The sequence below is a fragment of the Mustela putorius genome, unplaced genomic scaffold, assembly GCF_011764305.1.
Source record: "Mustela putorius furo isolate JIRA1106 unplaced genomic scaffold, ASM1176430v1.1 tig00000759_pilon_pilon_pilon, whole genome shotgun sequence".
NCBI classification, from domain to species: Eukaryota; Metazoa; Chordata; class Mammalia; order Carnivora; family Mustelidae; genus Mustela; species Mustela putorius.
The window spans coordinates 10,898,849-10,922,163 of NW_025421467.1; the positions used below are offsets into that span (position 1 = coordinate 10,898,849).

Below are 23,315 nucleotides of genomic sequence, written 5' to 3' on the forward strand. Positions count from 1 at the left end.
CTTCTCCAGTTGAACAGAGTAATCTATTTCCACTCCGTTCAGTATAGTAGTCATTTTGTAAGCCTGCTTTGTGCCTGGTGATGATTTTGATGGAAATTTAAGTAATTACCATGCCATATAAATTGCTTAAAAAAATATCTTCTGAACTATACATATATGTATATATCAGCAATTACTACTTAATAAAATAAATATTAAAATATTCAAAAGTTTTCAAAAATTTTCTATGGAGGAACCAGAAAAAGAAACACTTGAATATCCCTAAAATGTAAATACCTAGCAAAGAAAGCTGTTTAACTGCAAGGCTTCTTCCTCTTCCAAGATAACAAGGTCATTTAAATTGTTATCCATGGAAATGTGTTATCTAACTTAAAAGACTAGCATGCCACATGAGTAGAGAGGAATGATAGTATTATTATCCAAATAACAACTGTAGGGGAGGAAGAAAACCATATTTATCACATTGATAATACTTTCTGTGCCCCTAGAGAATTAATTTTATATGTAATTATATAGTACTTAAAAATTAAACAGGAGGGTGTCTGGGTGGCTCAGTGGATTAAAAGCCTCTGCCTTCCGCTCAGGTCATGATCTCAGGGTCCTGGGATCAAGCCCCGCATGGGGCTCTCTTCTCAGCAGGGAGCTTGCTTCCCTTCCTCTCTCTCTGCTTCCCTTCCTCTCTCTCTGCCTGCCTCTCAGCCTACTTGTGATCTCTGTCAAATAAATAAATAAAATCTTAAAAAAAAAAAAAAAAAAAGACAGGATTCTACTGTCCTTTAACTTAGGTAAACCCAAATACCCAGCTGTGAACTTACAGCTAAAAACTAATTTCTGATACCTATGTGCTTGACATAATTCCATTTAAAAATCTAGCATATGTAGATTCTCTATAAATGCTCTTAAGGTATAGAAAGCAACATAAAATAATGGGAAAAGTATGTATTTTGAAATTTAGAAAACCTGAGTTCTTAGCTTAGCCTCTTTTTAGCTTCCTTTTATCTCTTGTTAGCTATGTGACCTGGGAAAATTATGTAGCCTCTCTGAAAAATGACAGCTAATAAAAGAAGCTAGTGAAATAGTCCTACCAGTAAATAAAATAGTCCAACTAGTAAAACAGTTGAAATAGTAAAATAGTTCTAATAAAACTCCATTTAAGCATATGAAAAGATGCTCAATATCATATGTCCTTAGGATTTTTTAATTAAAGCAACAATGAAAAAATACTACATACCTATTAGAATGGCCAAAATCCAGAACACTGACAACACCAAATGCTGGTGAGGATGTGGAGCAATAGGAACTCTTCTTCATGGCCAATGGAAATACAAAACAGTACAGCCACTTTGTAAGACATTTGGTGATTTCTTACAAAGGTAAACATACTTTTATCATATGACCTAATAATGGAATGCATTGGTATTTTTCCAAACAAGTTTTACCAAATTTATATCTGTACAAATACCTGCACATGGATGTTTATATAGCTTTATTCATAATTGACAAAACTTGGAAGCAGCCAAGATAAACTTTAGTAGGTGAATGGTGAATGGATAAATAAAACATGGTACATCTAGACAATGGACTGTCATGCAGCACTAAAAAGAAATGAGGAAGTGGTGATGCAACATGGGGGCTTAAGTGGGTACGAGAAGAATAAATGAAAGAAGATGGGATTGGGAGGGAGACAAACCATAAGTGACTCTTAATCTCACAAAACAAACTGAGGGTTGCTGGGGGGAGGGGGTTTGGGAGAAGGGGGTGGTATTATGGACATTGGGGAGGGTATGTGTTTTGGTGAGTGCTGTGAAGTGTGTAAACCTGGCGATTCACAGACCTGTACCCCTGGGGATAAAAATATATGTTTATAAAAAATAAAAAATTATATTAAAAAAAAAAAGAAATGAGGTCTCAGCTATGAGAAGATATGGAGGAAACTTCAATGTATATTACTAAGTAAAATAAGTCAATATGAAAAGGCTGCATACTGCTTGAATTCAACTATATGAATTCTGGGAAAGAGAATTTTTTTTTAAAGATTTTTTTTATTTATTTGTAAAAGAGAGAGGAGCAAGAGTGAGCACAGGCAGACAGAGTGGCAGGCAGAGGCAGAGGGAGAAGCAGGCTCCCTGCCAAGCAAGGAGCCCGATGTGGGACTCGATCCCAGGACACTGGGATCATGAACTGAGCTGAAGGCAGCTGCTTAACCAACTGAGCCACCCAGGCGTCCTGGGAAAGAGAAAATTATAGAGACACTAAAAAGATCAGTAGTTATCAGATGTTAGAGGGGAGAGAAGCATGAATAGAACACAAAGGATTTTTAGGGCTGTGAAACTCTTCTGTGTGATACCTCAATGATGGACGACAATGTATCATTCTATATCTGTCAAAACCCATTGAAAGCACAACCCCAAGAATGAACCCTAATGGAAAGTATAGTCTTTGAGTGGTGATGATGGGCACCTGGCTGGGTGGCTCAGTTGTTTAAGCAACTGACTCTGGATTTTGTCTTGACAAAATTGGACTCCACACAGAGTGGGGAGTGTTGTTGAGATTCTCTCCTCCTCTCCCTCTACCCCTCCCTATACTCAGGGCTCTCTCTTTCTGAAACAAATAAATAAATCTTTTAAAAATGATGTAACAATGTAGACTTATCCAAAATAACAAATGTATCACTTTGGTGGGGGATGTTGATAATAGGGGAGGCTAGGTATGTGTGAAGTCGGGGATATATGGGAATTCCTTTCCACTGAAACTTACTGTGAATCTGTAACTGTGGCTCAGTTGGTTAAGTGTTTGAATTTTTATTTCTGCTCATGATCTTGGGGTTGTGGGATTGAACCTTCTGTCAGGCTCTGTGCTGGGCATGGAACCCACTTGGGATTCCCTCTCCCTGTGCCCCTCCATCCTCCCACTCTAAAAAAATGAAAAAGAAAAAGTCTATTAAAATCTATTGAAAATTATTGGGAAGCTAAAAATAATATAATATTAAGAAGATGTTATTTATTAATTTCCATTGATTTAATTTTCAAAATAATTATAAAAGCATTGTTAAATCTACTTAGAGATGAGAAAATTGAGTCAGAGAATTCACTAATTTATAAATCATTTATTCCCCTAATATTTACTTAGCATTTACTATGTGCCAGGCAGTGTTAAGCATGGGAGATAACTAAAATGAATCAATATGGATATTATATTCCAAGGAAGTGAGACAAACAAAAAGTAAGTCAACAAATAAAATAACTTAAAACTGAATTAATTGAGGAGATAAAGTGTTGAGATAGGGAATAATAGGAACTCTTTAAATTAGTTCAGGAAAGGTTTCACATTTAATTTGAACCTTAAAGGAAGGAAGGGAGCTCACCATTTGAAGAACATTATATGCACATTGCACAGTATGTTAAAAAGCTGTGAGGCAGAAACTTTCTTTTTATTTGAGAAACTGAAGGAAAACAAAATATTTAGAATTTAAGGAAAAGATGAGATTGAAGAGGGAAATGGAGACTATAAGCCTTCATAATGAAAAATTTATTCATTGAACACATTTCCTGAGTGTGGTTAATGATATATATTAATGAATGCAATCTCCGATGTCCTTGCACTCATGAAAGAAATACACACTCCCCAAAAAGTTAATTTAAATAATAATAAATAAATAGATAAATAAATAATAAAACTTCATATTAAAGTAAATGCAATGGGAAAAACAAAACATTTGCAAACAAAGCAGTAACTTATAAGGAAATATATATATTTATATATTATAAATATGCATATTTTATATATCTGTATATGTATATACACACACTATTTATATCTAGTGCTGAAGAAGCAATATTTGAGCAGAGACCTGAATGATGAGAATGATCTTAGGAAAGATCTTTCCAGTCAGAAATTGGGGGCAAGGAAGGCAAGGCAAAGACTTCAAGTCAGAAATGAGCTTGGCAAGTTTGAGGAGCAGAAGGAAAACTAATATATCTGGAATATAATGAGAGAGGAATGAAAAGCTAGGGTCAGAGAGGAAAGTGTATAGCACTGTGACCACCAGGGTAAGCAGTTTTGCCTTTTTTTTTTTCCAAGTTTCAATAAAAAGCCATTATTGGGTTTTAAGCAGATGCATGATGAAATAATGTTTAATTTTTAAAAGATCACTGTGACTTTCTGTGGAAAATTGAGTATGGGAACATAGAAATGGAAAGTAGAAGTAAGAGACTACAATAGGAACCTACAGGGGAAATAAAGCTTACATGAACCATGTTGAAAGCAGGGGAAATGGAAGGAACTTGATAGGTTTTCAGGATTTGCAAAGGATAGAATGGAGAGTTAGAGTGATTTCCTGGCTTTTGACTTGATCAATTTTATGAGTGCTGGACTCATTTGCCAATGTGAAAACGAGCGGTAACACAGATTTCAGGGGTCTTGGCAAGGAAGTTGAATATTATTCTAAATGCACTGGATCATATATTAGTTCGTTTGAAGTAGTGGTGGGGATATAATTAAATATATACTTTAAGATCTTTTGTTGCTCTTTAGTGAATGAACTAGAATAAAGGGAAGCAAGTATGATGCCTCAGTAACTGGTTGAGTAACTGGGTAGGTGATGGTGTCATTTTTTTTTTTTTTTGAAATCAGAGAAAAGGTATACAAGTTTTAAGAAAAAGATGAATTCTGTTTGGGGCACACTAAATGTGAGATATCTATGAGACATTAAGTGGTACTGACAAGTGCTTGCTGAATATGTGTGCCTAACGCTTACTAGGAGAGGTCTAGGTCAGGTATATAAATTTTGAAGTCATCAGCTTAAGATGTTATTAAATTTAGAGGCACCTGGGTGGCTCAGTGGGTTAAGCCTCTGCCTTCGGCTCCGATCATGATCTCAGGGTCCTGGGATTGAGCCCCACATCGGGCTCTCTGCTCAGTGGGGAGACTGCTTCCCCCTCCCCCTCTGCCTGCCTCTCTGCTTGTGATTGTTCTCTCTCTGTCAAATAAATAAAAGCTTTAAAAAAGATGTTATTGAATTTAATATGTGTGGGTAAGTTCATTTAGGGACAAATTTAAAAAAAAAAAAACAGAAAAGGGGCTATAACTAAGCATAGAGAATCATCAACATTTAAAATAAGGTAGAAAAACAAACAAACAAAAAAAAACCCAAAACAAAAAACAGTAGCAAAAGATCCTGAGAGGAGTTCCCATTGTGGTAGGGGGCATGCCAAGGAAGAATGACATGCTTAGAGAGGAGAGTGTTAAAGGGTGTGTGTGGGTGAGCAGGGAGGGAGATAGTTCATTTTGCAAATGCAGCTGAGAGGCTGAGTAAAAAGAGAATAGAGCGACATCTCTTGGATTCAGCAAATTGGAGGTCCTTAGTGTTGTGTCAAGATTAGTTAAGCGGAGTGAGTCTATAAGTCACTCCAGTGGGTGGACAGATAACTGAAACATTAAGGTAGCAAGTGTAGACAAATCTTTCTGGATAGTTGTCTATAAAGAGAAACAGAAAAATTAAGCTGTGGCAGAAGGGGTCACAGGACTAAGTGAAGGCTATTGGAACAAGTATGCATACTGGGAAAATGATTCCATGTGAAGGGACAGATTGGTTATGAAGGAGATACAAAATAACTCAGCTAATCAGGACTTGGAGCAAGTGAAATGTGGTGGGAATATACTATGTATCATCCTTTTTGTCCCCAGATCCATCTTCCATTTTTCTTCACTCTATGGTCTGTCCCAGGTGTCTGATTTGTGTGGATTACATCAATAGACTCATGTATCCCCTGGCTTTTGATTCAGTTTAACCAGTGGGAAGCCCCAGCAAGAGATCAAAGGGAGGGAGACAAATGAGGTCATGGTTTCTATCTCCATGGAAACATTCTGTAGTTAGGTTAGACCGGTTATATTTCTCAGCTGAAACCACTACTCTGCTCAAAGTGGCATCCTGTTTTGGAACCCTGACTAATACAAAAATCAGAATATAATTATTAGGACTGGCCCAATAAGCAGAGTTCTAGTTCCTCTATAACAGGAGACAAAGAAAGAGAAAATGAATACAAGTAGATGAGTTTGGTGGGGTTTGCTGTGGGCATGTAAGGGTATGACATGTCATTGCTTTTGTTTTCTTACTGAAGTGATCAACTAAGTATTAGAGTAGAAGGTTGTGAGGTTAAAGAAAAATGGATAAAATGTTCATCTCGTAGAGTTTGGAAATAGATCCTATCATAAAATGTTTGAGGGTATTAATTGTGAGTATAAACAGTATTGTTTAGCTCTTTGGGAGTAGGCATAGAGGAAAAGAAATGTCATGTAAAGCATATTTTTTGTAAGGCGAGATACTCCAGCACAAAAGTGGTGAAAGTCTTGAAGATGTGTATAATATAGAAATTATGCTAATGGACCATGAGACCTAGGCCAGACAAGGTTTGGAAGTCAGAAGTGAGGTTAAAAGGGGATTGATGGATACTGGGAAAGTATAGGGGTCCCTGAGTTAGAGATCTTTATAGGACCAAAGAATGGTAGGCATGTGTGTGATTGAACAATGAGCTAGATGAATGGGCTTTAAAAAATCTTAACATAGAGATAGATCATTTTCTGACCATTGCTGTAGTGTAGCTGTAGTCATGGGAGAGGGAGGCTAATCCCAGTGAGGGAAAGGATTTGGCAATGAGGGGGTAAAAGGACTGAAACATCATGTTGGATGCTTTATGTAGGTGGATTTGTACACATAAAGAATAATGATAAGAGTTGGTAAAGAAAGCAAAATTGTCATCCAGTAGGTAAACATTTGGAAGTAAAGGCTTCCCTTCCCACTTAGTACATATTTTGGTTCAGATTTCATTGGATAACAGCAACTGTAAAGAGAGAGAGCATGGTATAGTAAAATGGCATGAGCCATAGAGGAGCAGAAGCTTGAAGGAGGGAAGAAATGATATGGGGTAGCAATGAGGGGCAGGGAGGACACCAAATGTGCCTTTGTACCTGAAGGATGGGAGGCGATGATGATCTCCATGAAAGAGAGAGGAAGGACAAGCACTGTTATTGGGATATGGTCCAATAAAGCAGAAAGATGAAAGGGCATTCCAAAAATTAGTTGAAAATGTGGAACAACAATGTGCTGATCTCTAAGCAGGAGTTCTGTCATACGGTGACAGTGTGGGGGAACATGAGAAGAACAGCAACTGGTCAGGCTAGAGCATATATGAAAACAGTAGAGGGAAAAGCCAGGTCAACAGGGTTGGGAAGAAAGATGGAATTAGTCTTGTTTCTGAGATGTGTATGGGCAAGAGGGCACATTACCATCATATCCAAAATGAGGTGTAATGACCCTCATGGGATGATTGTTGTTCTCCAGAGCTTGGAAAGAGCGTAATCACCTTTCTAGACAGACCGGCATGGCAACCTTCTCTAAATTTTCCACTCCACAGTGTCTTTCCCTAAGAGAGCGCCTTCCAGAGCCTTTACCCATGGTCAGATAGTAAGTAGCAGAGCCAGCTGCACTCTGGTTTATTCACAGGATACCATGTTCTTCCTGCCCCACAAAAATATGTCAACGCATGGATTCTCTTAGTACTTAATTAAACATATGAGTTTTTAACAGGGCCTGTTGTGCAGAGCCTGTAAGGCTCCTCTCTCTATTCATTCTGACTTTATTCAACTGATTTCCTTACCTCCGGGATGTGACTTCAGTCACACTGATGGCAGTAGTCCTCTTTCTGGAACACTCCAGTATCATATTGGCCTCGGGGCTTTTACTTGCTGTGTCCTTGACCTGAAATTCTCTTCTTTCAAATTTTCAAATGGCTAAACTGTTTCTCATCTTTTAGGCTCTACCTCATTTCTCCTCTCCTCAGTAAAGACTTCCAGACATATTACTCAATTTTGTCTTGTCCTCTTTTATCTTGCCAAGTACCTTGAAGTTGTTCTGTATCCTATTGCCCTATCTTATGCTTTTATGTCATTTATCAGCATCAGAAGTTATGTGTTCTATTTCTTTAGACATTTATTATTGATTTCTTCATCTATATCATGAACTTCATGACTCAGAAATTTCTCTTTTATATAGAAGAGGGCTGGCTCAGAGTAGGTGTTCCCTAAAATGTTGTATGAATGCAGAAACCCTTGATAAATGTTGTTTATTTTTCCATATTCCAAAGTAAGTTACTTTTTTTTCCTATAAATATAGTAGTCATAATTTTCATATTTGTTAGGACAAAATGTGGTAATATGTAAGAGTCCCTACTCCAGATTTTAGAGCATAGTAGGCAATTAGTGAGTTTTTATCATTCTTTCATTGATACAGCCCCCTGAAATAGAACAGCATATATTGAATGAATGATGTGAATCAAGTTGGGATATTGCAATCATGTGAAATTGGATCTTATGTTTGCTTATTTTATAGCATATATCACATTATATGTTATTTTTCACGTATGATAGAAGATAAATAATATCATATTTTTATTATATAGTCATGGTGAAATTATTATAGTCACATATTCTCTTTTGAAGTACAAATATTCCCAAAGTAGTTTGCCTTCTTAAGATTTCACCTTATATTAATTACAATTAACAGAAAATAAAATTGACTGTTATTCTAAATTAATGTGAAATATTCTGTCTTCTAAGGAAAGCTACAATTCTCATAGTTTTACGATTAATTAATACCTCCTATCTTCATGTTTACTATTTCCAGGAGGAACCCTATGTTCTGTTTAAGAAATCTGACAAGCCTCTCTATGGGAATGATCGATTTGAGGGCTACTGCATTGACCTCCTCAGAGAGCTATCGACAATCCTTGGCTTTACGTATGAAATTAGACTTGTGGAGGATGGGAAATATGGAGCTCAGGATGATGCCAATGGACAGTGGAATGGAATGGTCCGTGAACTGATTGATCATGTAAGTGTCTTTTCTCATTATTGTCATTACCTCTGGTAGTTTGCTATAAGATTTACTTTTTAAAAATTTTTTGAGGGTCAGGGGTTAATGACAAAGAGCAATAATATATTTCAAGTATGTATTTTCTTAAATAATAAAGTAGATATATTTTTGCTATTAAATATAAAGAATCTAAGAGGGATGTTTGGTCCTATTAGAAAGAGGTGTCTGTTATAAATTAACTAGTATGTAGTGATTTAATACCTTAAAATAATTTAGTCCTAATTTTCAAGTTATAATGTGGGTTCCCAACAATTTATTTCTTTTTCACCTTTATAATGCTAAGTTCATAATCAACAATAAGAATGAGTGATGCAAACTCTAAATTTTGTGATAAAAATTTCCTAAACTAGGATAGGATACTTCTTATCTTTATTTTTTTATTTTTTATTTTTGATACTTCTTATCTTTAGAGGATAGGATAGTTCTTACTTTAGAGTAGAAATGAAAGCAATCCAAAAGAATAGAATATGATACTGTATAAAAGTAATGTAAATGTATTAAGCATATGGAAGCAGGAAGATACATTTTATTTATTTAGTTAGTTAGTTGAATAAGCCAGACATTCCTTCTTTGGCATTATTTCATAACTTATAATTTTATAATTGATGATTTTCATTTATAATGAAGGCATTATTTCATAATTTCTCAGTCAGTAGTGTCAATTAATTCATCCCTTTGAAATATGCTCTTTTATCTTAAAAAATAATAACTTTGCATTTGGTTTTGTGTTTTGTAATATTTAAGTTTATTTTGACATTTTCCGTAATATTAAGGCATGTAATTCTTGCTAAATATTCTATAAAATAACAAAATATACATTCCTTTAAAATACAGTGTGAATTATACCCTAAAAAAAGTTCTTATTAATGGAAGTAGCAAATATAAGCAACTTTTGCAGCATTTTAAAATACTTCATTGCTATTAATTACAACACTTATTATCAAGAGTAAGGGAATAAGGGAGATCTGAATCTATCTATATGTTTGTATGTATGTATGTATCTAACTATATTTCATCTTTCTATCAAGAAGGAGATATTAGGGATGCCTGGGTGGCTCAGTTGGTTAAGCAGCTGCCTTTGGCTCAGGTCATGATCCCAGCATCCTTGCTCATCAGGGAGCCTGCTTCTCCCTCCGCCTCTGCCTGCCATTCTGTCTGCCTGTGCTTGCGCTCTCTCTCTTTCTCTCTCTGACAAGTAAATAAAATCTTAAAAAAAAAAAAAAAAGAAGGAGATATTAGGCTTTGGTTAGAAGCAGAATAACAATACAAATAAACAATCATTTTTAAAATATATGTTTCTTTTTTTTTTAAGATTTTACTAATTTATTTAACAGAGAGAGAAAGTACAAGTAGGCATGAGAGGCAGAAAAAGAGAGAGGGGCAAGTAGGCTCCCTGCTGGGCAGAGAGCCTGATGTGGGGCTCAGTCCCAGGACCCTCTGACCATGACCTGAGCCAGAGGCAGACGCTTAATCCACTGAGCCACCCAGGCGCCCCTAAAAAATATTTTTCTTTAAATCTTCCACATACTTCTTTTAATGACTTGAAATTTACTCAATAAGGTCCTAAAGTTCCAGACTCAATCAATTATTTTTTAAAAAATTTTTTTAAAAATTCTGCTTAAATGGTCCATTTATATTTTAACTTTGTAAAATCCATTAAAGATGATGACAATATATGATTTGGAACCAAATATAAAACTTTAAACTTTATGTTCACTTCTATTAATATAGCAGTAACCATCAAAACTCCAATTCCAGCTGGTTTAGCAAAAATGTTAACTTGTATGTTTGCATCTTTGACAAGTCCAGAGGTGGTGTGACTGGATTTTGCCTCAGTTTAGTCCTTGCTTCCTTGTATCTGTTTTACTCTTGGACATGTGCCTCCCAACAAGTGTCAAGAACAATTGCCACCAGCAGTTCTAGATCAAACATCCAGGTAGAAGTAAAACACCTGGATGTTGTTTCATCAAGAGACCCCAAATTTGTTTTCATTGGCCTGAGGTAGGTCATAAACTAAATCCTGGACCAATTATCCCATTCAGCAGGAAGTGCCGTTGTCACTGGATAGCTTGGGAGCATATATATCCATTGAAGAAAGTAAGAGTTGGAGGTCAACCTCTTTTAAAACAATGTAGATTTAGATTTGAGGAACTGTGGAGTTTTAAAGGAAAATTGGGATTTTTATACCTGAAGAAAGAAGAATGGATGCTGCACAGCTCAATACAATGGATATCCACTATCAGACCTTGGAATAAGTGGCTTATTATAAAGCTTTTATTTGAGACAGAGCTCGGGAGTTGTAGATCATCGATGTCTTTATGTATATATTTGTCAGAGGTGCTCAATTAGTGCCCTTTAATTAAGATTTTTGAGATTCAACATGGATTGAAGTTTTTGTTTTCTAGAATTTGTTTCTTTTTGACTTATTATCCATGTTTCTTCAAGGAAATTAAAAGTAGAAAATGAGGTTAGGAAATAATGATTTACAACTATGGCTTTAAAGATGACACACCAAGTAAGGGACTAGTAAGGGGGATATTATCAGTTAATACTTGTTTCTCAAGAAAATTGCCTGTGGTATTGAGTTGAGACCACTGATGAGGGCTTCAAGTCATTGAGTCATTTTATTCTTCTTGGTGCTAAATCTGTCACTTCACCTTCCTTTTTTCCCTTATTAGTATTCCCTTTTTGGTACCTTCCTCATGTCTCATATTGTCGACATAGCCTTGGTTTTTAATATTTAGCACAAGTCATATTAAAATAGAATGATGATTATAGTTGATATATTTTTCTTTGTACAAACTCAGCCCGGTTTGCACATTTATGAATATGCTAATTTCAACAACAACAACAAAAAATAGTAACTCTTACTGATAACCAGATAAATACCCTAGACTTCTTGCTTTCTTTGGATAAGCTTACCTTGTCTTGTAGCTTGATAACATTTCTCCTGCTGAAATTTTACCATTCTATATCTTCAGCCCTGAGCCTTAGACCCATATATCAACCCACTTCTGTTATATTTTTGGCTTAAATTTTTCATAAGCATCTCAAAGGTAGCATATTCCAGACTGAATTTGTTATTTCTCTTTCTTGAGTCTTCCTTTTTGACGAGTTTCCTATATCAGTACATGGAGCAATGAGTCAATAGGCTTCCCAAGCCAAAATTTAGTAGTCATTTTTTTAGTAGTCATTTTAAAATCATTTCTCACTCTACCATGTTCTATTGAGTGTGCTCCTTAAATAATTCCAAAACCTTCCTACTTAGCTCCATCTCCACTGTCATCTGGAGTAATATCCCAATATGAGGTCCTTTTCCGTCTAATCCATTATCTCTGTGAGGGGTTGTATCTGTGTGTGTGTATTACTGGAAGATTTTATGCAAGAAAAGGGCATGTTTCAGAAGGAAAATCTTATTTTGCTCTTTTCTTGCATAAAATCCTCCAGTAGTTTCCATTATTCTAAGGATATAGGACTGACTATATATTCATAAACCTTTCGTATTTGGTCATTGTTTATTTGTTATGGAAATTTTCTTTTTACTATTCAGAACTAGTCTCAGATCTTCTCCACCGTGCTTTCTGTATTGGAAGGTTGTCTTACCTCGAGTAAATCAATAGGGCTCCCAGAAAGAGATCCAAGGGAGGGAAAGAGAGTGAAGTCAGAATATTTATTTCCTTCCTCACTCCCTGAGCTGTTGCCTTGAGCTGGCTGCATCCTTACAAGGCACTTCACTTTCTCATTATGATCCTGCTCTTCACAAATCTCTCTCCTGTTCTCAGTTCCAACTTACACCCTACATAGCTTTATTTCTTCGGATCTTAGGGGTAGTTACAGTTCAGCTACTGTTAGCCTTGGGATCCTGCACTATCCCTTAAAATTTCCTGACACCAGAGGTCTTTGAAGTATGTTCCACAGAACTGCAGACCTGCTAGAAATGCAAATTTTCCTAGAATTACTAGATCTAAAACTCTGGAGTGGGGACTGGTAGTCTTTCTTTTAACAAGCCTCAGTGGTGATTCTGATGTTCTCTGAAATTTGAAAATCAATGTCCACTCTAATTGGCACACCTCTCTATATTTTATTCTATTCTGCCCTATCCAGCCAAAGCCATGTGGACTTTTCCCACTCTTATTCTCTTTTGCTTTCAGGTTAGTTCTCTGTGTACCACTGTCCTCAACCTCCACCTCAATCACTTCACCTGAATTATTTCTGTTTAACTTCAGAAACTCTTCCCCAGTGAGGTTTCCCCATCCCACCCCACAAAACCCACCTGCTATGAGTTTTCACACTAACCTTCTTGCATAACACCTGTCACACTTTAATTACCAGCTCAATATCTGTCATACTTGTTTAAATGTAAGTTGTATGATAGTTATACAATCAATCAGAACTATTTTAAGTGCAAATGTCAGAAACATGGCTTAAAATAGCTTATACAAATATAGTTTTTTAAAAGCCCCATGACACTAAAACCTCCAGTGGTGGTTCTCAATTCAAGTATAGTTGGCTTCAGGGTCTTAAAGTCTGTCGTTAATGACTGACCTCTCTTTTGCTACCTTATTGTCTCTTGGCTTTACTCTCCTCTCCATATGTTTTATTCTTAAGTGCTATCTTCCATGTGGTGACAAAGGTGAACTATGGTGGCTCTAGGCCAATGGTTATCAACCTTGGGGAGGTTTTTTGTTGTTGTTGTTCGTTTGTTTTTTGTTTTGTTTTGTTTTTGCCCCCAAAGACATTTTTACTATCTTAAGGAGGTGGGGGTGGGGGTTGCTACTTACCGTCTAAAGGTAGAAGCTAGTGGCGCTAACCTCTAAACAACGTGCAAGACAGCCCTTCACACACAGAAAGAATTATTTGGCCCTAATCATCAGTCATGCTGAACTAAAGAAACTCTACTCTGGGCTGACCTAGTCCTTAAAGCCCTCCTTTTGAAAGCGATAAAGGTCTTTTTTTGCCAAAGTTTCCGCAAAACCCATGGTGGGGGTTTAGGGTAAGGTGGGATGGGTATCAGTTGGGTCAGTTTGGATAAGGTGCTCATTCTCTGAACTAATCCAAAAGGCTAAAATTAGGGAAGTGGTAGTTGGAGTAGCCAGACTTGGGTCATGTGTCCATACCTGAAACTATGGGCTAGAGCCCATCTAAATTATACTACCTATTTTTATATAAGTTTGGGTGCAGAGGCAACTAATATTTCTTTTATATGAACTATGTGCCAAATCATTTTCAATTTTGTTTTGTTTTTGTTTTTGTTTTTGTTTAGGCTTTACTAGGTTAAGTAGAAGGGAGAGAGCCATCAAGAGGCTGCATTTACACAAGTGTGGTGATGGGGAAATACAATTAAAAATAAAACCTCCTTCCAACCTAGAAAACCTTTTCATAAAGGTAGATGAAAAATAAAATAATTTTATTAATGAATAGGCATTAAACAAGAATGGAATGCACACCAAAAGCAATTCACTAAGAGATTGAAAAACAAAGAAATCTCACCCTTTTTAATAGCCAGGAAGACAGAACCCATTGCATATATGTTCTCAAGATAAACAATACCTAGTCCTCAAGTAAGAAGGCTTAAAAAAACACCCTTTATTACATATGGTTCCTCCTAAATTCATTTGGAAACTGGGATGAATGTCTGTGTTTACTAATTGGTTTTATATAATAGAAAAATAAACTTTCAAGTCTTTATGAAAAAGGTAGGTCTTAGGCTCCCACCCACCAAAATTAGGCTCCTCCTCTCCCACAAAAATTTGGAAATAGGGTGTTATCTTCTATGGTGATTACATTTCAAAAAGATACCCCCCAGATCCTTGGGAAAGACATTCCTAGGTCATAAAGCTGGAAAGAGGCTTAATTAACTTTTTGAAGATTTATATATATTTCAAAGAGAGAAAGGACTTACAAGTTTTCTAAAGTAAATGTTCTAAGAAAAGGGGAGGGGCTTTATTCCTTGATTTTCAATAGGGAGAATTGAGCCTCCTGTGTTTAATTTGTATTTGCCCTTACAGTTCCGAATCTTTGTTATTTTAGTAAAACCTGTCTTAACCACCTTCTTCTCTATCTCTCTCTTTTTCTGTTAACTTTTTAAAAAAAGATTTTATCAATTTATTTGACAGACAGAGATCACAAGTAGGCAGAGGCAGGCAGACAGAGAGAGAGGAAGGGAAGCAGTTCCTGCTGAGCAGAGAGCCCCATGTGGGGCTCGATCCCAGGACCCTGGAATCATGACTGGAGCCGAAGGCAGAGGCTTTAACCCACTGAGCCATCCAGGAGCCCCTCCATGTCTCTTTTTTGAGAACCTCAAAGTACAGCGCTTGGTATAATCTCTCAAATTTATTTTGATCCAATGAGAGATGATTCCTTGGTGATGTAACATGAGGATACAAGAAAGATATTAGGAAAACACAGCCCCCTGAGGCAGTTGGTCCTTAAAAAGTCACAAGCCTTCCCTTGAAGGCACCTTCCCCTTCCATCATCTCCATGGTAAGCCTGCACAACACTGCACACTAGTAAGTCCCTGTTAAGGCAGATGTGAGTTCAAATTCTAATTCTTCTGCTATGTTTTATGCCTTGGGCACATTGCCTTAAACTCTTTGAACCTTAGTGTTCTCAAAAATAAAATAAGGATAATGTCATATTAATAATTAGTATGATATATATATAAGTTCCCTAATGCAGTGCTTGACATGTAGTTGATAAACAATACAGATGCATTAAGTATGAAATTTATTATACATAGTAATATGTATACTTATTCTTTCTACTACTATATTGTTAATGAGCATGCTTGCTGAGGACTAAAACGTAAAACATGTAGACACTATTATAATGTGAAAAATGTAGGGATTAGGGTTGCTATTGATACTAATTTTGTATCAGAGTCCATAATATTGGCCTCAGGTTTTAATAATAAAACTGTTTGTTCGTTAGAACTTTTGATGTTCAGCTATCTCATTCTACCTAAATTATCTATGTCTGGTGATTTTATATTAGAATTAAATATAGGGAATAATTAATAGAAAGTCAGATTCAGTGTGAGATTAGCAATAGGCAAGATAAATTGGTGGGGAGGGATGATACTTGGGATACCAGCAAAGGAGAGACAACCAGTTTAAAAAATTACTATTTAATATGTATATTTTTTAAATCAAAGTAATCATTAGAAGTAAAATCAAAACATGTTTGGACCTCTTTGATTTATTTTATGCTTTGGTAATGTGTCAAATTTGAATTTGAATTCTATTAAAACTGAAGGTAAAGAGCTATATTGTTCTTGCCTAAATCTTCTAAAATTTCAACCTAGCACTACTTAAATACATTTTTAAAATAAAACTTACTCAGAAACAAATGATTTTGTAAATTTCAAAAAATGTTGATAGCATATGTCCTACTACAGAGGAAATAGAAGAGCAATCTAGGTAGTTTTCCTTTATATAGGTAACCTGCCTTTTTAGGTCTTTCCATCAAGCTATCTATTGAGTTTTAATGATGATTGGTGCCATGGGCCATTCTATTTGAAGTTTGTTGGGCAGCTATAAAAGTTGATATTTTTTGTGAGTCATCAGGCTAATTAAAATCTAAATAAGAGCACTATTTTACCTTATCATTTCCCTGCATCTATAGTCCTCTGTATTGTGTTATATACTTAGTAGTATTCATTTGCTTCCTATACTGAAAATAATCAGGAGACACAAATGATACAATTGTAGAAAGTGTTCAGCATTAAAGAATATTTATTGAAAGAATGACACAAATGTTGGACAGTGTTCCACAACAAATGTTAAACTCAAGCACCACTCTCCTTAGAGAAAAGGCTACATATTTTCCAAATGCGTTTATTTTTATGTTGCCTTTGAAGGCCCCGTGAAAGTTTCTATTCAAGGGCCATTGTGATGTCCTTTCCTTTTTGAAATTAAAGCATTCTAAGTTTTTATATAATATTCTATGTAATATGGTATAAAATTTTTCCGTCTTACACCAAGGTTAGCTATTGAGCTATTGTAAGTGGCAGAGTCTGTGTTTTGTGAATGGAGATCTCAGTTTCTTGCATTCCCCACAAAACATTTACCTGAGGACCCATGCTTGAATAAATACAGCCAATAAGGAAGGTAGGAAGCACAAAGCAGTTTATTAAAGACACTACACGCTTAAGATGGGAGAGTGGGCAGGTCTGGAGGTGGGAAGTGTGGGAGCAGGGGGGTGGGGGCAGTGGCAGCAGGGGTGGGGCAGAGGCAGCAGGGGCATCTTTTCTTTTTCTGTCTGCTGGGGTCATAGCTGGGGGGGGGGGGGGTGTCTCCCAGTGAGTTTGTTTCCAATCATCTAAGAGACTCCTCCTACCTCCTGGCCTGGAGGGGTAGTTTTTGCCCCACAAAGTTCTTGCCCAAACTGTCCTGACCATCTTCCCTCCCTGAGGGGAAGGGGTTGAAACCCCAATGTAAAAGTATTACTGTGAAGCTCTAGGTTACCCAGGGGACAGAGGCTGAAGAGCAGAACACATGTTCTACACTTGTGACTCTTGATCTGTCAACCCAGGGGATTGGAAGCCTCTAGGCCAGGATGTTGAAAGGCACAAAATGGGGATATTGTGTCCTCGGGTTCCTAATGTGTAGCCTGTTTATCACCCCCCCCCCCCCCCCCAGCGTATGTCTAAGTAACTGCTGACTCTGTTGGAGCAGAGGTAAGAACACAACTTGCTAATGCAACCATTGTATTAAGCTAGGCATAAATTTTACTTGTAGCTTTGGGTAGTGTATTCTTTATGGCTAATAACTCATTTATGGGCTCATGAGATTACTGCTGTTAGTATGTTATTCATAAAGCCAACTAGAGTTATTCATAAGCATGCGGGAAAACACCTAGGCTGCAATAAGCTAGCAGCACATATTATTATGGGACTACTTAAAGGAGACAAGGGCAGTTAAATTATTTTCAAATCTCTGGTGATGTTTGCCTTGGCAGTGGAAAACTTTGGGAAAATTTATACATGTAAACATCCATACATAAGTTAATACACTGGTATGCAAAGTCTCTGTATGTGCAGGTTAAAAATGGACCAGAGATCAGAGACACTCCTTGTTATTTGAAATTCTTTGCTTTTTCATCATTCCAGCAGAATATGCCTCAGCTGGAGGCAAATTTCAGCACACTCTTACACCAGTGATCTTCTGGGCCTTTTCTGACCCAGTGTCATAATGCTGATAAACTGTGTGATGGAATATTATGTCTGCAAATCCAGTTATTTCTTACCTGAGCAATTTGGGGGGGATTTGGATGCTATCTATTTTCTATAATTACAGCTAAAAAAATGAGAAGGTCTTAAAACCATATTCACAGTCCCTTTACCTCATTAGAAATGTATAGATTAGGGGCACCTGGGTGTGCGGTTGGTTGAGCAACGGACTCTTGGTTTCTACTGAAGTCGGTATCAGGGTAGTGAGATTGAGCCTCAAGGGGGTCTCTGCGCTCAGTAGGGAGTCTGCTTGAGTTTCTCTGTCTCTTTCCCTCTGCCTTTTCCTCCTGCATGCTCTCTCTCTCAAATAAATAAATAAAAATCTTAAAAAAAAAAAAGAATTGTGTAGGTTGAAGTTTTAGTCTATTAAAAGTGTATGTTTTCTTTTAAATAACATTTTAAACTTAGATCTTCCAGAGGGGCCAACTTATTTTCCAAAGGTTACAACTTCTCTGTGCTTAAAGAGGCTTGTATTTTGATATCATTAACCATTTGTGTTTGGTAAGAGTGTATTGGTCAATAAAAGCTTTTTCTTTTTAATGAGGCTCCTTTTTCTAGCTTCAAGTGCTGTTGAAATTTTAAAAAACAAACAAACAAAAGCTTGACCATTTGGCAGATTTCTTATAAAAAACAGTAAGAGAGATTCAGTTTCAGTTTATAACACAACAATAGTGAAGTGGAAAGTCTGTTGGGATCTAATTCACCCTTATTTTACATTATTTTGAAGAAGACCAGTGATGCTATGGATTTCCAACTGCATGAGTGCTTCCCAGCATGCTGCCCTAGCATTGCAATTGGTATTTAACATTATCAAGCCTTTTATGATTCCTAAATGAGCCTAACAGGACCTCTCTATACTTTGCTTTGCCTCCTGATTGCTCTTTTATTATATTCTAGGGAGGAAATCAAATATTTGTTTTTCAGGGAACTTAAAACTGCTCCAGGTATTATCACAAAAATGGAAAGCCTAAATCAAAAAACAGTTTCAAATAAATGGGAATTGACTTGCAGTGTAGCTTTGAATTTTGATAGTAATGTTGTTGTAATTTTGCACTCTAGTGGAAGCATCCTAGTATTTTCAGTTAAAAACATTGAAGAGTAGTGATATTATGATCATGATTTCTTTTTAATTTTAAGAGAAAGAACTAAAAAATAAACATGCAAATTTATTTTTAATTCCCCATGACCCAAAAGTGACAACTGTTAGCATATCTGTTTCCTTTGTTTCAAGTTTCTCTTTTAATATATTTCAGACCATTTTGAAGTCCCTTATTTACCATAATTAGTTTCTCAATCTAGTAATAACCTAAGTCAAGCACAAAAGGTGGAATTACATTTTGCTCTTCTGTCTCCACATATAACAGCTATCTTAAGTTTGGTATTTTTCTTGCCCATTTTACTTAAATCACTCAGTAGTACTCTAAAATAGGAATATGCCACTTTTATTTAGCTAGTCTACTGAGAGACACTCAAGTTAATTCCATTGTTAACATATGTTAACATAAGTTAATTCCATATGTTAACAAAAACCAATATTTTTATGAAGATCCAGTCTTGCTGTCTTGTCTCCTAGAGCACCTATGTAGAGCTTCTCTATGTGGCGTACTGAGAAAGAAATTGTTTAGAGTTTATATGTATTTCATAAGATATTGAAAATACTGTTCTCCAAATTATTTTATTAATTTACATTTCCACCAAGAGTATAAAGTTTCTGTTTGTCTGCAAAATCACTAACTTCAGATTCTCACTATCTTAATTTGGTTAATCTGCATGCAAATGAAATCTCATTGCTTTAATTTGCAATTCCCTGTTAGCCTCTTTCTCCTCCTCTTACATTTATAGACTAGTTTCTCCTCTGAATTTCCCATTTTTATTTCCTTTGACTTTTATGAATGTTACATAGTAATTTGTTATATTTTCTGAATATTAATAATGCAAATATTTATCCCAGTTAGGATCTTGTTTTTTGATTTGTTTAAAATGGGTATGCATGTGTGTGTTTGGGTATCGAAGTTTTAAAGTTTGAGTCTCTCAAATTTATTAATTTTTCCTTATGGCTTGTGATGTTTTTGTGCATTGTTGGAAAAATTCTTCCTTAACTGGAGCTCATGAAATTATGTTGTTTGTTTAATACTTAAGTGCCTAAGGTTTTTGTCTTTCAAATTTAGCAATTCTGTCCACCTGCAATTTGTTCATTAAGTCTGCATGGGTTGGACTTCAACTTAAGTAAAAGTCTCAATTTCTTCTGCTCCCTTCATGAAAGAGAGACCGCCCTAAATACTCAAAGTCACAACATATTTGTTAATAATTTTCCTTTCTTCATTAAAAAAAAAAAGACAAAGTACTTTGCAAGCAAATGATTTTTACTTTTAATGAGAAATCTTGTAACTATTATCTCAGGTATTAGAGGCACGACATATTAAGAAGGGTTAATGCCTTCTTTCTGACTGAACTTTTTCTTCAAAACAGATTTAAACAGGAAGCTGTCATAGTTAAAATGTACCGTCAGATAGTTCAGAGGCAAAGAAGAGAGAGTTAATACAGAGGTAGGATATCACAGACCAGTATAATTCTGATTTGTACCAGATAAGAGATGATGATTCTTTGGAAATTATCCCACAAATGATACTCAACAACAATTTATTGAAGGCTTATTCTGAGAAAGACACTGTTATCTATAGTATTAGCAATATCTCTCAAAAATATTGATTATATTTTTTAAAAAGAAAATAAGACATGATTAGTGTTAAATAATTCTTTTCATACTAGTGTAAAAAGAATTTTTTTTTCTATGTGATTGCATAGTAACATTGAGGTTATGTTGAGAAATACTTAGTTTTTGTTTTTTTTTTTAAGATTTTATTTATTTATTTGGCAGAGAGAAATACTTAGTTTTTTAACATTTTTTTCTAACATGTACTCTCAAGATTTTTAATTTTATTCATTCATTCATTCATTCATTCATTCATTTATCTTTGGAGGGAGAGTGAGAGAGAGCAGATAGTTAGCACAGAGCCTGGCACGATTCTGGGACCCTGAGATCATGACCTGAGCTGAAATCAATAGTCAGATGCTTAACTGACTAAGCCCGCCAAGCTCCCCAATAGTCTCAAGATTTTTAAAAGAATTTATTCCCTAATCACAACCTTTTGCTAATTTCTTCTTTAATTGTAATTGTTAGCAAAACAAACAGAGCTAAGGATTGTTTTATTTTTGTAATTACATAATAAATTGCTAAATAAACATCGCTCATGGATACTACTCCATTTTCAAATATGATTCCTGAATGTATGATACTTTAAAATATCAGTAAAGTAAATGTTTTGGACATAAATATTATCAGAGAAATATAGTACAAAAACATAATTTAAAGACTAAGAGGAAGTTCGATGCTAAAGTTGATATTACAGAGACTTCTATAGATATAGAGATATTCTTATCTACTCCTGTACATCCTATGCATAATTTTACCTCCTACAAAAAGTATACGACCGATCAATCTCACACTACTAGGCATTGAAACTTTTCCTTAAGTTTTCCCCTAACCCTTAGGCAACATTTATTAAAAAAGAAATAGGATGGAGGATGGGGCTAGTGCCTGACTGGTTCAATCCATAGAGCGTGCAACTCTTGACCTCAGGATTGTAAATCTGAGCTCTACGTTGGTTGTAGAGATTACTTAAAATCTTTTAGGGGCACCTGCGTGGCAAAGTTGATTAGGCATAGGACTCTTGGTTTCCTTTCAAATAATGATCTCATGTAGTAAGATTGAGCCCCCCAGGGGTTCACACAGAGCATGGAGTTTACTTAAGACTCTCTCTCCCACTTACTTTACTCCTCCCCCAGGTGCTCAAGTGCCTCAAAGCAGATTTAAACAGCAAGCTCAAGTGCATCTGCGTGTGTCTACATACTCTATCTCAAATAAATAAATATTTAAAAAATAATAAAATTTTTTGAAACCCCCCCCCCAAAAGTAGCTTCTCAGAAGTTTCGTAAATGAACAGAGGAAACAGAGTGGAATGGAGAAGGCTTGAGTTGGGAATTTGAAAACTCAAATTGTTACATGAAAATGAAAGTAGAAATATAAATTAAGGGCACGGGTATTCTGGGAGAAAATTACCCACATAAGCAGATCTAAAATCTAGAATTACTTGAGTTCAACAATAAAAAGTTTGCATTTGATTCAGAGAGTGAATTTGCAGTGGCACTATTGAAGCAGTGGGCTGGAAAGTTTGTTTATCTGTGGTATATGGAACATCTGTGTGTTATTAAATAATAAACACTGATTTGCATCTATTATTACCAGAAAAACAAAATAAATGAATTGAAAACAGATATAAACAAATGTGGTTTTTCAAAAATGACATTTGCTTTAGAACATAAAACAAATCAAAACAGAAACAAAACCAACTCCTAAACAAAAAATAAAATTTTAAAAAGGCAAACCATAGCACGAATTTTCTTAATAGAACAGATATCATTTCTTTGTTAATTGTGATTGAATTTTCCTATCACATGAAATTAATGTGAGGTTTCTTTTATAAAAGTAAATTTGAGGAATGCCTGGATGGCTCATTGGGTTAAGCCTCTGCCTTTGGTTCAGGTTATGATCTCAGGGTCTGGGATGGAGCCCGGCATTGGGCTCTCTGCTTGGCAGGGAGCCTGCTTTCCCCCCTCTCTCTGCCTGCTCTCTGTCTACTTGTTCATTCCCTCTCTCTCTCTCTCTCTCTCTGTGTCAAATAAATAAGTAAATCCTTAAAAAATTAAATAAAAATAAATTTGAATAATGGAACATGTAATTTCTAAAATAAGATATTCTTTATGATGTCTCCTTATGGAAGTATAATTCAGTACTATTAGTTCAGCATTTTTTTGCCTACCTCAAATTTAGGCACTGAAAATATAAACTTGAATCCTAGGTGAAACAGGCACTTAAGTAATTTTTATATACTTAAAGTCATACAATAATAGAGATATTCCCAAAATATTTTGGGAAACCTGAGGTTTATATATCTAATCTTGGCTGGAAGGAAAAGAATCAAAAATGTCATTAAGATTTAATTCTAAGAAAATGACAGATTTTTTTTCCAATGTACTGTTTTTAGTGTGGCAGTTTATTTAATTTCAGCTTGAAGTTTTACCTGAAGGATATTATTT

At 35.7% G+C, this 23,315-nt stretch overlaps 1 protein-coding gene across 1 annotated transcript in view; it reads left to right on the forward strand.

Moving 5' to 3' along the window:
- GRIK2 (glutamate ionotropic receptor kainate type subunit 2) overlaps nucleotides 1-23,315 on the forward strand; it is a 647,718-nt gene that overhangs the window by 434,221 nt on the left and 190,182 nt on the right. The window contains exon 11 of the mRNA XM_004767094.2: nucleotides 8,681-8,887. Within this exon, the coding sequence (XP_004767151.1) occupies nucleotides 8,681-8,887 (207 nt within the window). The remainder of the gene's footprint in view (nucleotides 1-8,680; nucleotides 8,888-23,315) is intronic.